This window comes from Cheilinus undulatus, linkage group 15, assembly GCF_018320785.1.
Source record: "Cheilinus undulatus linkage group 15, ASM1832078v1, whole genome shotgun sequence".
Lineage (NCBI taxonomy): Eukaryota > Metazoa > Chordata > Actinopteri > Labriformes > Labridae > Cheilinus > Cheilinus undulatus.
In genome coordinates, this window is record NC_054879.1 from 22,356,656 (window position 1) to 22,371,040 (window position 14,385).

At 41.1% G+C, this 14,385-nt stretch overlaps 1 protein-coding gene across 1 annotated transcript in view; it reads left to right on the top strand.

Moving 5' to 3' along the window:
* kdm6a (lysine (K)-specific demethylase 6A) overlaps nt 1–14,385 on the top strand; it is a 67,873-nt gene that overhangs the window by 39,829 nt on the left and 13,659 nt on the right. Inside the window, exons 10-18 of the mRNA XM_041806701.1 lie at nt 1,942–2,068; nt 5,358–5,456; nt 5,956–6,175; nt 6,316–6,456; nt 9,575–9,667; nt 9,762–9,839; nt 10,044–10,151; nt 11,371–11,757; nt 12,472–13,304. Of these exons, the coding sequence (XP_041662635.1) occupies nt 1,942–2,068; nt 5,358–5,456; nt 5,956–6,175; nt 6,316–6,456; nt 9,575–9,667; nt 9,762–9,839; nt 10,044–10,151; nt 11,371–11,757; nt 12,472–13,304 (2,086 nt within the window). The remainder of the gene's footprint in view (nt 1–1,941; nt 2,069–5,357; nt 5,457–5,955; nt 6,176–6,315; nt 6,457–9,574; nt 9,668–9,761; nt 9,840–10,043; nt 10,152–11,370; nt 11,758–12,471; nt 13,305–14,385) is intronic.

Below are 14,385 nucleotides of genomic sequence, written 5' to 3' on the forward strand. Positions count from 1 at the left end.
TGGCTGTAGTTACTTTGAATAGCATGCATGACAGTACATGATTGTACCATTCAAACATTTCTTAATAACAATCAAGGCTCTGATCTTACATATTTTATTGCCTTCCTCTGGGTCGTTCCACTCATGAATCTGTTATCACTTCAGGTGTGGAGGAGCTTGTTATAACTTAACAAAATCTAGTGGAAAAAAGACAATAACATCAGCTGAACTAATGAAACCAACAGGACTAGATCTGTGTCTGCTTATTGCGCTGTAGATAGGGATGACAATTACTTGTTTTTATTGATAATTATCCCCTTATTTACTGATCAGGGTCCTTATCAATCCCACTATCAATACTATTGTGGTGTTTAGTGGAAGAACTAAATGAAAATACTTTTTTTTTTTAACAAAAGTGGTCTAAGATGACAAGAGCTTGAATTAAAAAAACTCTTAACAAGTCATGATTCTTTCTGCTATATCTAGGGATGCATGATGTTGGATTTATGCCGATATTTGCTTATTCATTTTAGCTGATACTAATAAAAAAATGTATTCCAGACCTAAAACTTCAATCCTTGAAACACTCTCTAAAGTTGGGTACCAGTTTAGCTCAGTGGGTAGAACAGGCACCCATATACAGAGGCTACATATTGGGATAAAGTTTTAAGGTAATTTGCAACCAATATAGCAGTATGAAGTGTGGCTGATACCACAAATGCAGCTTATGTCACACTGCACAAGACCCAAAGTGACTGATAAATCAACTCTTTTCTTTGTCATAAGCAGCCCCTTCACTGCTCAGAACCTGCTGGAATACATTACAGCACAGGAAAAAAAACAGCAGTTTGGTGCCACTTTTTAACCGTTTTTCTTCCTTGTATCGTTATAACTCTGTGGTTAAAGTAAACAGGGAGTGCACCGTTAAGTGAATAAACCTCGTGGAGTGCTAGTTTGACTGGAAACACTCCTCAGATGAAGACAAGGGACAGAGGACAGCAGTGAGCTCATGACTTCAGGCTGAGAGCTCAATAACGTATTATAGCTAGTAGAAGTGCAAGCAGAAAACAGATGCACCTAGAGGAGCGAAACTTCTCGTTGTGGATTTTGCTGGGTAAAATGGTTGCCAAGGAAAAGTGTTTTAATTTTTTCCTTTTGTAGACTTTGAAAACAGACTGTGGGGTGACTTACATTCCAGATAAATAGTAAATGTGACATTCACATTGTGCATCCATGCTTGTGTGCTGAATGCGCAATCATAGCATGCTGAAGCTGCCCTCTTCATCTGTACCAGGGCTGAGAAAGTGTACTAAATGGAGTACTTGGACCTGTAATTCTCACTGGACTTTGGAGCTCTGGCATGCTTGAGAATAGTACACATCACTTACTATGTGTGGGCCTTTCCTAAAGTCAAGCTACATTTGTATTAGTTGATCTAAATGTCGTATAATTAATTTCTGTCACTCAGTTCCCATGCTTAAATAATACATCGGTGAAACGGTACTGATTAATTTTAAAGATGTGAGAATGAAATATGGTTGGGTTGTTAATAAAAAAAACCCTATCAGACATTTTTCTCTGCAAACATGGGGAGATTTCTATTATTCACTAGCGCCCTCCCCCCATGCTTCCCTGTAGTAAAAATGGCTCTCAGTGTAACCTTCAGAGGTTGCCATGGTCACCTGTGGAACTTCACACAGGTGTAAAAGAGAGGAAGTCTTTCTTCTGGAGTTTGCATCAGCTCATAGGAGACCTTAGGAAACCCCCTCCCCCACCCTGCCTGCCTCTTCTTTCAAACCATTTGGTTATCAGTCAAATACATTTGCACATCCATCACTGCTGTTATCCTTTCTCTCCTACACGCTATCATTCCCCTCTCTGCTTCTATCCTTGAGTGTAGTATCTCTACACTTCTTTGTGAGATTAAATCTTGAACTGGTCATCTCCTCTTCCTCTGTACAGGCTGGATGCATCACACAGTGGAGCAGCTTGGCGATAAAGGCACCAAGGACAGCTATGCCATCCAGTGTCTGCAGAAGTCTCTAGAAGCAGACCCAAACTCCGGACAGTCCTGGTACTTCCTTGGCAGGTAAGATATGTGTTTTTCTCTGCTGACGTCTGACCTGACGGAGAAAGAGATTATTCGTCTGTTTGTTTTATCCTTCTGTTGCTGTGCTGTGATAGCATGTTTGGATGGATTTATTGATAGTTGGTAAACAAACCCTCAGGTGTTTAAATTCTCCGGTTTCTTTGCTGTTGATTAGCTTGCTGTTGTGATTAAATGAGACTGCTAATGTAAGCAGTCATTGGAGCAGAGAAGCATACTTTAAAAGATCTTTAAAATGTCTTCAATTAGAGAATGCAGATGTTCATGCATCTGGCAGTGTATGAGCACTAGTGGTTTAATGGTAGATGCATTCATATTAAACCAGTTATGTGAAATTACTGACGCTTTAAAAACCTGATCTACAGTCTGAATAAAGCGCTGACAACAATCTAAGAAAATATGACAAGCTTGAAATGTAGTTGGGATCAAAATCAGTTTGTGTGTTTTGTTCCAGTATGTTGTGTTTGAAGCAGATGTAGAGGGAAACGCAACAGATTTGCAGAACTTGTTTGGCTAAAAATGTCTAAAAAATAAAAGGATGTAACCACTAGTAAACTGGTGAAACAACAGATGGATAGATACCCGAATCTCTGCAGGGTGTCCACGGGGTTTTAAAAAGTATTAAAAGGTGATAAATCAAAATTGTCAAATTTAAGGCCATTAAAAGTGTTAAATGTGGTTTTAGAGGTATTATTTCTTTGAAAAATAGGTATTATTTTTTCAGGCTATGAGGTTTCCTACTCTGATTGAAATTCTGTCTGCTAAAGTTTGCGTTAGTTTGTTTAAATGTGCGCTTTAGCATGTCTGGGCACATAATCGAAGATCCTCGTCTCAATCCTGAAGTCTCAACTTTGTAGGCTATGTTTGATGACATCATATTCAGTGGTCGTAAACACGTTGCACGCTCAACTGGGTAGCCAACTGGCTGGCTTATCTTCAAAGTTCAGACAACCATCATCGTTGTCAAGGGCAAATGCAAGTTTTCTGACAGCTGGGTGAAAGACCCAGTGTTTAAGGACTGGCTCAGGCCTGTAGCAGGGAATAACCGGCAGGCTTATTGTTAGGTTTTTAAAAGAAACATCAGTGTCAACTGGATGGAAGCTATCCACTAAACATAGAAATGGAATGCACAGTTGGCGAGAGCAGTTAAATGTACCACTCTCAATTTTCTGTGCTGCTGCACCACCACCACCGCCACAAACTAGTGCCACGGTGCAAGCCAACGTTACAGCTCCAGCAACTACGTCTGACCTCCGGGTGACTATAGGCGCCACATCAACACTGCGCGTGGAGGCTCTGTGGTGTCTAAACACTGCATTAAAACACCACTCATTGAACTCCAACAAAGGAATTGCAGAGCTGTTTAAAGAAATGTTTCCCAACTCTGACATCGCAAAGTCATTCATGTATGGCAAAACCGGTTACATCATCAGATTTTGATTAGCATCATTCTTCAGAATACAGCTTGTTGATGGCATCAACAAGGCTGGGCCATTTGTCAACAATGGCCCAGCTAATCACTAAATCCAATACATTCAGAAGGAGATAAAAAGAGAAAAAAAGAGGAACTGGTTAAAATGGACAAAATTATTGAAGAAACTGCCATGCAGTTATGACACTTGCCATAAGATTCTTCTGCTCATGAGTTCATATTAGGCTTGTAGCCTTGGTTGAGGCGCGCACCATGTGCGCAGACGACCCGGGTTCGAGTCTGGCCCATGGCACTATTTCCTGCATGTCTCTCCCCGCTCTCGTCCCTGTTTCCGGCTTGGTCCACTGTCCTCTCTCTCTAATAAAGGCGTGAAAAAGCCCAAAAACAAATCTTTAAAAAAAAAAAAAAATCAAACAATGGATGAAATTTGTGAAGTGATATCAGCAACAGTTCATATGGCAGATGCCAGTTTGTAATGCATCAACAGTTCATGTAGTGAATGCCAGCCAGTGTGCTGGAACTATCTCTTCGTTGCACATTTTGTGTCATTTGTTTTATTTTTATTTGCAAAGTGAAATAAATGTGCAATATGTGGTCAACTTCACTGAGTCTCTAAATCTTTTCTGTTGTGCATAGTGTTATATATATGTCAAAATCTGTGTAAACATTAGAAAGGTCACTGATTAACACTTGCAACTCGGTGTCGTGATGGTTTTTTTTAAAATTCCGAGGGTAGTAAAAAAGGTATTAAAAGATATTAAATTTAACTTAAGGATTGCTGTATATACCCTGCTCTGGATGTGATCGTGGCAATTGATTAAGATAGGCTAATAAGTTTGTAGTAAATGTCTCTCGTGACAAACCCGATTATATACGCTGTTTTTTCTTTTCAAAAACATGTTCAGGGGACAAGCTACGACAATGGTAGTGGTTATCTAGCCTCAGAGAAGACTACTGATATTATCTAGATTGTTAGATTCCATGTTATTGATGCTGTTGAAGTGAGTCCTAATTCTGAAGATGTGTACATGCACAAACAGAAACATTAGAATAGGTTTGAAAATGACTTTAAAAAGATGCAAAAAATAAAGAATTTGGTTCTATAAAATAAATCAGAGTGCAGGAAGATCGATGTTTGATGCTTAAATATTCTGGGAGAAGACTTTTAGAACCTCTTAACCAATGGTGCCAATATAAATGGCAAATTTAGAAATATTACATTCATTGAACAACAGGTTGTTGCAGAAGAAAAAAAGAAAAAGTTTGAAGAAAACATTTATTTAAAAAAAATGGGGTTATGAAGTTTTTTTTTTTTTTTTTTCCATTTCACCGGCCCTAAGTTGATGCTACAGTCATATAAATTCATTTTTACATTTTTCTCGCATTCGTCTACACGCAGTACCCCATATGACAAGGTGAAATGCTCTTTTACTTTTTTTTCAACAACACTGTAAATGTAGCTTAGGTTCCTCCATTACTCTGATCCTTGCTGAGATGTTTCTACACCTTGACCGGAGTCCACCTGTGGTAAATTAAACTGATTAGACATGATTTGGAAAGGCTCACCCCCCTCTATAGAAGGCCTCAAGGCTGACAATGATATCAGAGCAAATACAAAGCCATGAGGTGGAAGGGACTGTACAATAGAGAGGCTGTAGGAAGCAAAACACATGAAGACATGCTTGAAGCAGCACTCAACCCTTTTCTTCTACAGTGTATTGGATAAATATGAACAAAAATTCATATTTTCTTCTGCCGAATATCTAAAAATGTGTCCAAATTTTATAATATATTTAAACTGTTTCTAACACTTTTGTTCTCTGTGTTTCTCCCCTCCAGGTGCTACTCCAGTATTGGGAAGGTGCAGGATGCCTTCATCTCTTACCGCCAGTCCATCGACAAGTCGGAGGCCAGTGCTGACACCTGGTGCTCCATAGGGTGAGGACAGAAAATGGATATTCTTAAATAAAGGGGACTTTCACTTTAAAGACCGTTAGCACTCGACCCCAAAGTCTGGTTCCATTTGATCATTGTGAACACAAGTGTACCAGACTCAGGCTGATGCTTAAAGGGGTGGTCTCTCTGTAGAAGAGAATACTCATCAGAGAGTAGAGCTTTAAATGCAATTCTTAATGTCTCGTGTCTTTCTAAAACTGTAATATCCATTCAGCATGGGTCCATTTCATCTCCTGATCTTCACTGTGGATATCAAAGTAGGATGACGGTTGTTGTAGGTGTCTTAAAAAATAGTAAAAACCTCCAAAATAGAGGGATTGAGGTTTTTTTGGGGGGGGGATTCAAATCCATGAATATGTAGATAAAATTGATCCACTAGGGCTCTAAAATCACCTAGAACTGCATAGTAACAGATGACAGTTACAGTCTTAAATCCTGGAGCACTATTATAGACTAACCCCCTTCCCCTCTCCTACCTCAGGGTTCTCTACCAGCAGCAGAACCAGCCTATGGACGCTCTGCAGGCCTACATCTGTGCTGTTCAGCTGGACCACAGCCACGCTGCCGCCTGGATGGACCTGGGGACCCTGTATGAGTCCTGCGGGCAGCCGCACGATGCCATCAAGTGCTACATCAACGCTACACGCAGCAAGGCCTGCCTCAACACGGCCGCACTCACACAACGCATTAAACTGCTGCAGGTAGATGAGATTATTAGTTTAGTTTGGAGTTAAAATGTGATTTTTACAGTGATTTCTGAGCACTGAGATATGAGCGATACTGCCTTAATTTAGTATTTAAGTTCAGCACTAACCTGTGTGTCTCAAACCCTCTCTCCCAGGCTCAGCTGTGTAACCTTCAGCCAGGTAGTCTGCAGAATAAAAGTAAAATGCTTCCCAGTATTGAGGAGGCGTGGAGCCTTCCCATCCCTGCTGAGCTCACGTCCAGGCAGGGGGCCCTGAACACAGCACACTCACAGCAGGTAAGATCCAGCTCATATAGTCAAACAGCCTCTTTGACTTCACTGAACAGTTAAAATGTATGAGGACAGTTTTAACAATGTGGCTCTTTGAACACAAATTTAATATGATGAGTTATAAGGAGCCTTAATTCTCTAACATGTTTTACCTTCATCAGTTATGGATTTGTCTTAAACTCAGGTTTGCATGCAAGATTTACTTTTCCCAAAATAATAATGTGAATGATTGGAATATTTTTACAGTCTAATAACTAAGAAATGGTTTAAGCATTCTTTGAAAAAAAGGACAATGATAAACAGAGAGCCATAGTTATCTTGTTTAAGCAGATATGTTGGTCCACATTCAGCGTCAGAAACTAACACTCGCCACTTGCCAATTACGGATAGATTTTGTCTCTGGCTGGTAAATTTTTAAGACCACTCACCACTCTGGCGGGTTATTTTTTACCAGTGAAAAATCATTTTTTGTTACTGGAGAACAATGCTGGTATCGGCTGGTTTCCTGGCAGAGTAATGTGTATTTCAGACCAAGGCGATCTTTAGTCACGTAGGTGCGTCAGTCATGATGTCATTCACAGCGCACCGAGGTTGATAGCTGGTTTGCAGTGTTGCCAACTTAGCGACTTTGTCGCTATATTTATCGAGTTTTCAGACCCCTCTAGCAATTCTTTTTCAAAAATGCGACTAGTGACAAATCTAGCGACTTTTTCTGGTGTTACTGCAGACTTTTGGAGACTCTGACATGAAAACATTGTTGTAGCGCCTCTTGAGCAGCAGTTGCTGCCGTGGGCCCTTCCCCGTCCCAAAGCACTGAAAGGCAGCCCACTCCTCGCGCAGTAGTCCCTCTCAGCTGCAGTCAGAGCAGGAGATGCTTACGCCTCCATGTCCAGACTACAGATTAACCGTGCTGTGAAGGCGCCTTGACAGTTTATTCTATTGTCTCTTTTTGGTTCATTTAGATTGTTAATGAAGACTGTATACAAAAAATTAATAAATAAATTGATTTGTTGTAGGCTCCTCAGTGGACCGTACGGTTTAAAACTAAACCAAATTTAAGAAAACTAAACTTCTAAGAAAAATAGAATAATAAATAAAAGATAAACCAAAAATAAAATTTAGAGTAACTCTGCCAGAGTATCTTTTGAGTCATTTTGCCTAGCCCAGATAAAGGAGGGTTGGAATTGTGAAGTTATAAAAATGTGAATTGACAGAAGCAAGTTAATTTGTTGTTCTACACATATAAGGGTCTTTTAACTCACATTTTGTCTCTTTTAGCATACATCATTGCTAGTATTAGTGCATACTATTAAAATGTTGATTGAGAATCGCATACAAAACCCACATGACATGTTAAATAATACTGATAGCAAATTACAACACTTAAAAGCAATTTTTATTTGGTTGGCTGGTAAAATCTCTGCCTGGGTAGTAAGTGAAAAAGTTAGTTTTGGACCCTGTCCATATTTGTAGAATATGTTTGTAAGCTGTTTATTGAGTGTGGCAAGCCTGTATTTGTTGCTTTGCAAACACTTTTGGGCTGCTAAATGCTGGGAAAGTGGCCATTGTTTCCACCAGAAAGAAATCATGCATGCAAAATGGTGTTTTTTTTCCAGCATTTCAAAGTAAGACTGTAAAAACATTGCATTTTAAAATAGAACTGAATTTCTTAATAAAACACTTGTCAGACTGAGCAAGTTTTATTAAGAAACACTGTTTTTATGGCCTCTCATTCTGTAAATGCCAGAAATAACACCATGGTGCATGTAAAAAAAAATTTTTTCTGCCGGTGCAATATGCAAACAGCAGTTACTTTCCCAGCCTTTTGCAGCCAATAAGCATCTGCAAAGTGGTGAATTTTTTAATTTACGGCTTTGATAACCCTGATAAAGGTCAATAATGTGTCTGTTTAATGAAGTAGTTCTCTAAACTTTAGAGAATTTTCATTTCTTTGGACAGAATGCTTTTTTATTCAAAACTTCAATCTTGAATAGATTAGTCATTTTTTTCCCACCCTGTTTTGATTTTGACTGGCCAGTGAGTGAGAGGAGACATTGACAAGCGTACCACTGCTCCAAAGTTGAACTGTTTTCTAAAAAAAAAAAAAAAAAAAAATGCTCAGAGTACAGCAACAAAAACAGCTGAGCCAAAGGCAGTTTTCTGCTTAGGGTACTGATTGCTGAGAATGCTGGGCTAAATTGACTTTTTTTTTTTTTTTTTTCCAAATGAGTGCTACCAATGCTGAAAGTATCAGCTGTGAATACATGCCCTTATGCTTCTGTGTCAGAGCTATCCTGTAGACCAGTGGTTCACAAAGTGGGCTGTGAGACCGTGAAAGGGGATTGTGAGATGCTCTTCAAAAGCAAAGAACATTTTTAAATGATTTCAAACAGAATATTTTATCCAGTATCGTAAAAAATCTAAAATAAGCTAATTAAAAATAAAACCATTGCCACTGCTGAAATCAAAGTAATTAAAAAATATATAAATTTAAGTTTGCACACAACTCCTCTTCAATGTACATGGTTGTGTGTAGCTAGGCTTTAACCAGCTCAAAGGGACTGTTGTGGTCCCCTGTCTGGCACTTTTATTTCGGGGGTCATGAGCTAAAAAGTTTGGGAACCCCGGCTGTAGCCTGAGCCTTTTGAATTCCTACTCAAAGGCCTACGCACCAACATGCATCCAGTATGGAACTATGCATTGAAACAACACAGACCACAAGCCCTGTAATTGGTCTGCTTGGTAACACTGGTTACTGCCAGTCTGAGTAATGTCTACAGCTAGTTAAATCTACTCATCAACATCCAAAACTATCACGTGCAGTTTGCACAATACGCTCATGTTAGCTGAAATACTCTGATAATCACCTTAATCTACTTCTAAACAGATAGATTAAGGTGAAAACATAAGTCCATTAGTAAATAATTAGAGTATTGCCAAACATGAATAGTGAACGCTCACCTTTTTGTGTATGTGACATTAACCTCTATTTTTTGTGCAGGAAAGGGACATTGTGGCTTAAATACTTTCTTTAGGATCACTTTGAGCTGTTCTCTTGAGGAGAGTCATTGCTGTTATTTTAAAGACCAATATGTCCTTACCAATGTCCTCTCTGTTCTCTCAGGCCTGTAAGGGGGATGGACTCCAAACTGCCAGCAATCACACAGACTCACAGGCCAGTCCCGCCAAGAAGAAACGCACTGCCAGCCCAGCCAAGGTTAACATTAGAACAGTCATGATAACACTTCTGCTGTCTTGGATAGTAAAAATAAGACTCGTGGTAATCATTCTTTCTCTCTGTGTCACTGCAGGGCGCTGCAGATTCGTGGGTGAACAGCCCCAATCAGCAGCAGGCCCCCAGCTGGTACCTAACGCCACAGAAACTCCAGGTAGGAAACATCTCATCTTCACGTTTTTTTTACATGCATGTATCAAAACACTCATGAATCAGTCAGATGAGTTCATAAATGGTTAACTCAGTGAAGTCCTGAGGTAATGGTCACTCAGTTTATTTCATAGGTCAGCTTGCATGCATGCACCCCCCTAATATAATGGTAGGGGAAAACACTGACAACTATGTTGGGAAATTTCAGCAATTGGACCACCTGCGGAGCAACCGAGCAAACCTCAAGCCCCCCCAGGTGCAGATGTTAGAGCAGCTGGAGAACCAGTTCTCTCTCATGCAGCAGCATCAGCAGCAGGTAGGCACGCACCTGCAAACTTGATTCTTAAAAAAATATTTAAATTATCTCTGTTGTCTAACCAGTAAAGTAACAGTCAATATTTTTCTGTACCATGTGGTTCAAAAGTTAGATAATCAGTCTTATTTTAATGGAGCATAGCATCTAAATCAACAGGTATTAAGAATCTGCATCTAACAACACAGGTGTGTAGAAGAAGAGGGAATCCATCCAAAACTACAAAATAACTCCTGCACACTGTTTAAACTGAACAGCAACATCACTTCAAAACAGAATCTTTAATCCATTGTATAAAGTCGTTGCAGCGTTTTGCTATAGAAAAACCGTCTTGAGCCTTTCTCTTCTTTAAGCTCCAGACAGGCTGACAGAAATGCAGTGCAATGCACATATTCGCTTCATGTTGCTGTTATTACAGCCAACAAATTTCAAGAAGAGAAAACATATCTTTTATCTTAACACTGGGCTTCATATTAATCACAAACAGGTAATGTTTGGCTTGTTACCTTGATGCTTTTTAGTGTCAGAGTGAAAAATGCAGATAATACACTCAGACTGAGCTACTTCTGTCACAGAATTTGCACCAAACACAACAGGTGCATTCAAACCAGTAATGACAGTGTTGCAAAAATCCAAACCATGGCCAAACTGGCAAAAGAATGGCTATGTCTCGGGCCTTATACTCACCACACAAATTGTTTTTTTTGTTTTTTTTTTAATGAATGCACTCACAGGCAGTTCCAAAGTCAGGATCCTCACATTTTGTTATTATTATTATTATTATTATTTTATTTATTTATTATTATTATTATTTTTTACAAAAGCAGAATTGCAACTGTAGCAAGTAACTTACAATCACAGTGCTCATTCTTATCAAATAGACAAGTTATATGTAGCTACAAGACAGGCATGAAAGTCTGGGTGAGAACTGAAGAACAGAAAGTTGTTTCTATAAGAACAATGCATCATCTCCTCCCATTACAGCTGTGTGAACTGACGGGCTTTCAGAAAGTTGCAGAGCAGCTTGTTGCAAGCAATTGCAAGTTTCTACGGTGTTTGGTCTGGACTGGGCTAGGGACTCACAAATATCAAAGTTCAAAACTCTGGTATCAATTCAACCTCAGTAAAGAGCTCCACAGTTAGTTTGTGATGAACTGCATTGTTTATTTGTGTTATGATGTGATTTTAATCCATCTCTCTCTCTTTCTCTCGACTGTGTCAGATGAGGCAGCAGGCAGCAGCAGGAGGTCAGCCTCGGCCCGGCCTTCCAAACGGTCCTTTGGCTGAGCCCTCCTGTCACCCTGCAGGCCTCACCCGCTCCTCGCCCCTCAACCACACAGCCATCCGGGCCCCGTGCATCGCCCAGCCCACAGCCAACGGGTCGTGTTCTTCAAGTCCTTCGGCGGGGCTGCCGGGACACCTGGACAAGAACCACAGCCTGGGCCTGGGGGGTGGCGGCGCGAGCAACGGAAACGTGCCTTACCCGCAGCAGAACTCTCTACCTCACAACTGCACAGCCGCCAGTCAGCCCAGCACCAGCAGCACTACCAGTAGTCCCAGTCACACCGACGAGAGCTGGAGGAGCCAGCAACGCAACACTAACACTCAGGTAGGACACTCATTAACTGGAAAATTACTGACATTCAGATAGGCTTTCATGTGGCTGTCTATTATTTACTTTCTAATTTTGTTGGAGGAAAAGTTGTGCATTTTTAAACTTCGGCCACATTTTTTTATAGTTCCGCTTGAGTTATACTTGAATGTCCAGTCTCTTCATTTACAAAACTCACAACGTTATTTTATCATCCAAACTATTCTACTTTGAACAAATATTTGTCGGCATTTATAGCCTTTCAAAACAAGATTTGCTTTTCACATTTATCTGCTTGCATATTCCTGCTACCAGCTGTCTGTGATTTCCATTCTGAATTGAAGCAACATCATCAGACAGCCTGATTGAAGCTACAATGGCTCAGTCTTGAATTTTCAGTCTGATCTGGGCCTCCAGAGGGCTGAACAGCGATCTCAGCATCGTTTTTATGCTGAGTGACAAAAACGAAAAACTTTGCAGCCATTACAGTCTTTTAGTGGCTATATAATGAAAGAAGCGTGGACTTTTGTGACTGTTTGTCATTAAAACCTGAAAATACAGAAAAAGGCTGATCTTTAAAGCTTGAGGTTCCAATATAACATATTGTCTTCTGAAATTATCTACGTTTGTTTTATTACAGATGGGTCAAATGATTCTATTAAAAGTAACATTTTCTGTCTATCTAATTATGATGTCTTTATCATCTCATGTTCGCATTTTCATCTTTTCCAGGGGCTTCTCAAAGGTCCAGGTTCACATTCGGCCGGTCCCAATGGCGAACCATCTTTCTCTTCCTCCTCGTCCCCACAGACCTCCTTCTCTTCCTCTGCCATTCTGAATCAGGTCGGACATTCCTCTGGGCCCTGCACTGCCTCCTCCTCGGCCTCCTCCTTGTCCCCCACCTCCCCCCAGTCAACGCCCAACCACCTCTCCTCACCCCCCCACACTGCTACTACCTCAGGGGTCCACACCAAAGACGCCACGCCTTCAGTGGGCAGCAACGCTTTGCCATCAGGTCCGGAGGCCGCCATCAGGCATCCTGCAGGGACACCTTTAAGTCCAGGCTCCGCCACCGCGCCGGGATTGACTAATCACGTCCAGCCGCGGGTGACGGATGGCTCTGTGAGCCTGTCTCAGCCCGGCTCTCCCGCCCCCAGCGTGCTCACTTCAGACAATCCTCCGCTCTCAGCCTTGTTAAAGGGAAAAGCCAATGCCACCAGTAACGACAACAACAATAACTACAGTAACCATGGAGGGCCTTCCTCAGAGAAAGTCAACAACGTCCACCCGGGTCTCCACAGTGCCACCAAACCGGCGTCCGAGCAATCTGTCAGCACGCCGTCTCCTCCCTCTGCAGACCCCCACACCACAAACAGCCTCTCCTGCCTTAACAGCCCGTCCAATCAGAGGCCCACCATCAACGGGGAGGGCCCTGAGGACTCCCAGAGCCCGCTGAAGGAGGAGCCGTCAGGAACAGCTCACAGACATGGCATTCCCGCCAGTCTGGCTCCGTGGTCGTCTGTGTCCATCTACCCCAGCTCCAGTGAGGTGCTCAAAGTCTGCAGGTGAGAAATCCTCAGTAAACCAGACCACGTGGTTATAGTATTAATGACTTCAGCTCTAGCTCCAAAATTTTACCCAGGAGTCATTTTGTCCAATAAAAATTCAGATTAACAGCCTATGAATGGTAAAATATGATATGAAGATGATAAATAAAGTTGTTAGTAGGGTCATCAGGAAGGAGAACCATAGTAAAGAGCTGAAAGAAGGTGTATGGCTGTCTACCTTTGTGGAGATAGACAGGCTCTAGATCGGTGATTTCAAACTAGTTTTCATGTCAGAACTACAGCCTCCTTTACAAGGTGGCAGAGATGGAGACAAATTCTTCACAATAAAAGCACATCTCAGACTCTTTGCCACATATTTTTTCCGGGTACACATTCATGACACACTGAAAACCGCTTTGTGACCCACCTTTAAGATCCTGACCCAACAGTTAAGAACCAAGGCATTAGACAATAAAATAATCCTCCTGCTTTGCATGCATGTTGATTGCAGATCACGCCACAGTGAAAAGCTCTAGATGGGTGGGGCAGGATGTGATTTTGTATATGGATTCGAATTCAAATGTGTTTTCTACTCTGTAGAAGCATAAAAACTGATTATGAGGGGGCACTGAAAGTGCTAGACTAGAAAGGAGGAGGCTGGGGTGGTGGAGGCGAAGCTTTTCCAGCAGCAGTGCGGTTTTATCTGCATTTATGCTGAAGGGTCTAGTGACAAAGACGTCATAGTTTAATGCAGCATTGTGATTGGCTGTTACAGCTGGGAGACGAAAATTCAAATCAACTGCTGATCATTTGATCACAGCAGGGCATATGATTTCCGTGCCCTGTATGCACTTACGCTAACGTAGCTTTTTAAACTTTAGCGCAATAGTAACTAAGTAAATCCAGTCCAGTTTAGGTAAGGATGTGCTCAGTAATTGGATATGCTTAAATGGCTAGTAAATGGCTGACAAGGCAGATAGCCAATTATTTCAGGGATTTTAAGGAGGTCAGTCAGATTTCAGAGGAGTGTCAATATGATACTGTTTACAGTGTTGTCTCAGTTTAGTCATGAAAAAGCACAAAATGTCAAAATGCTTGT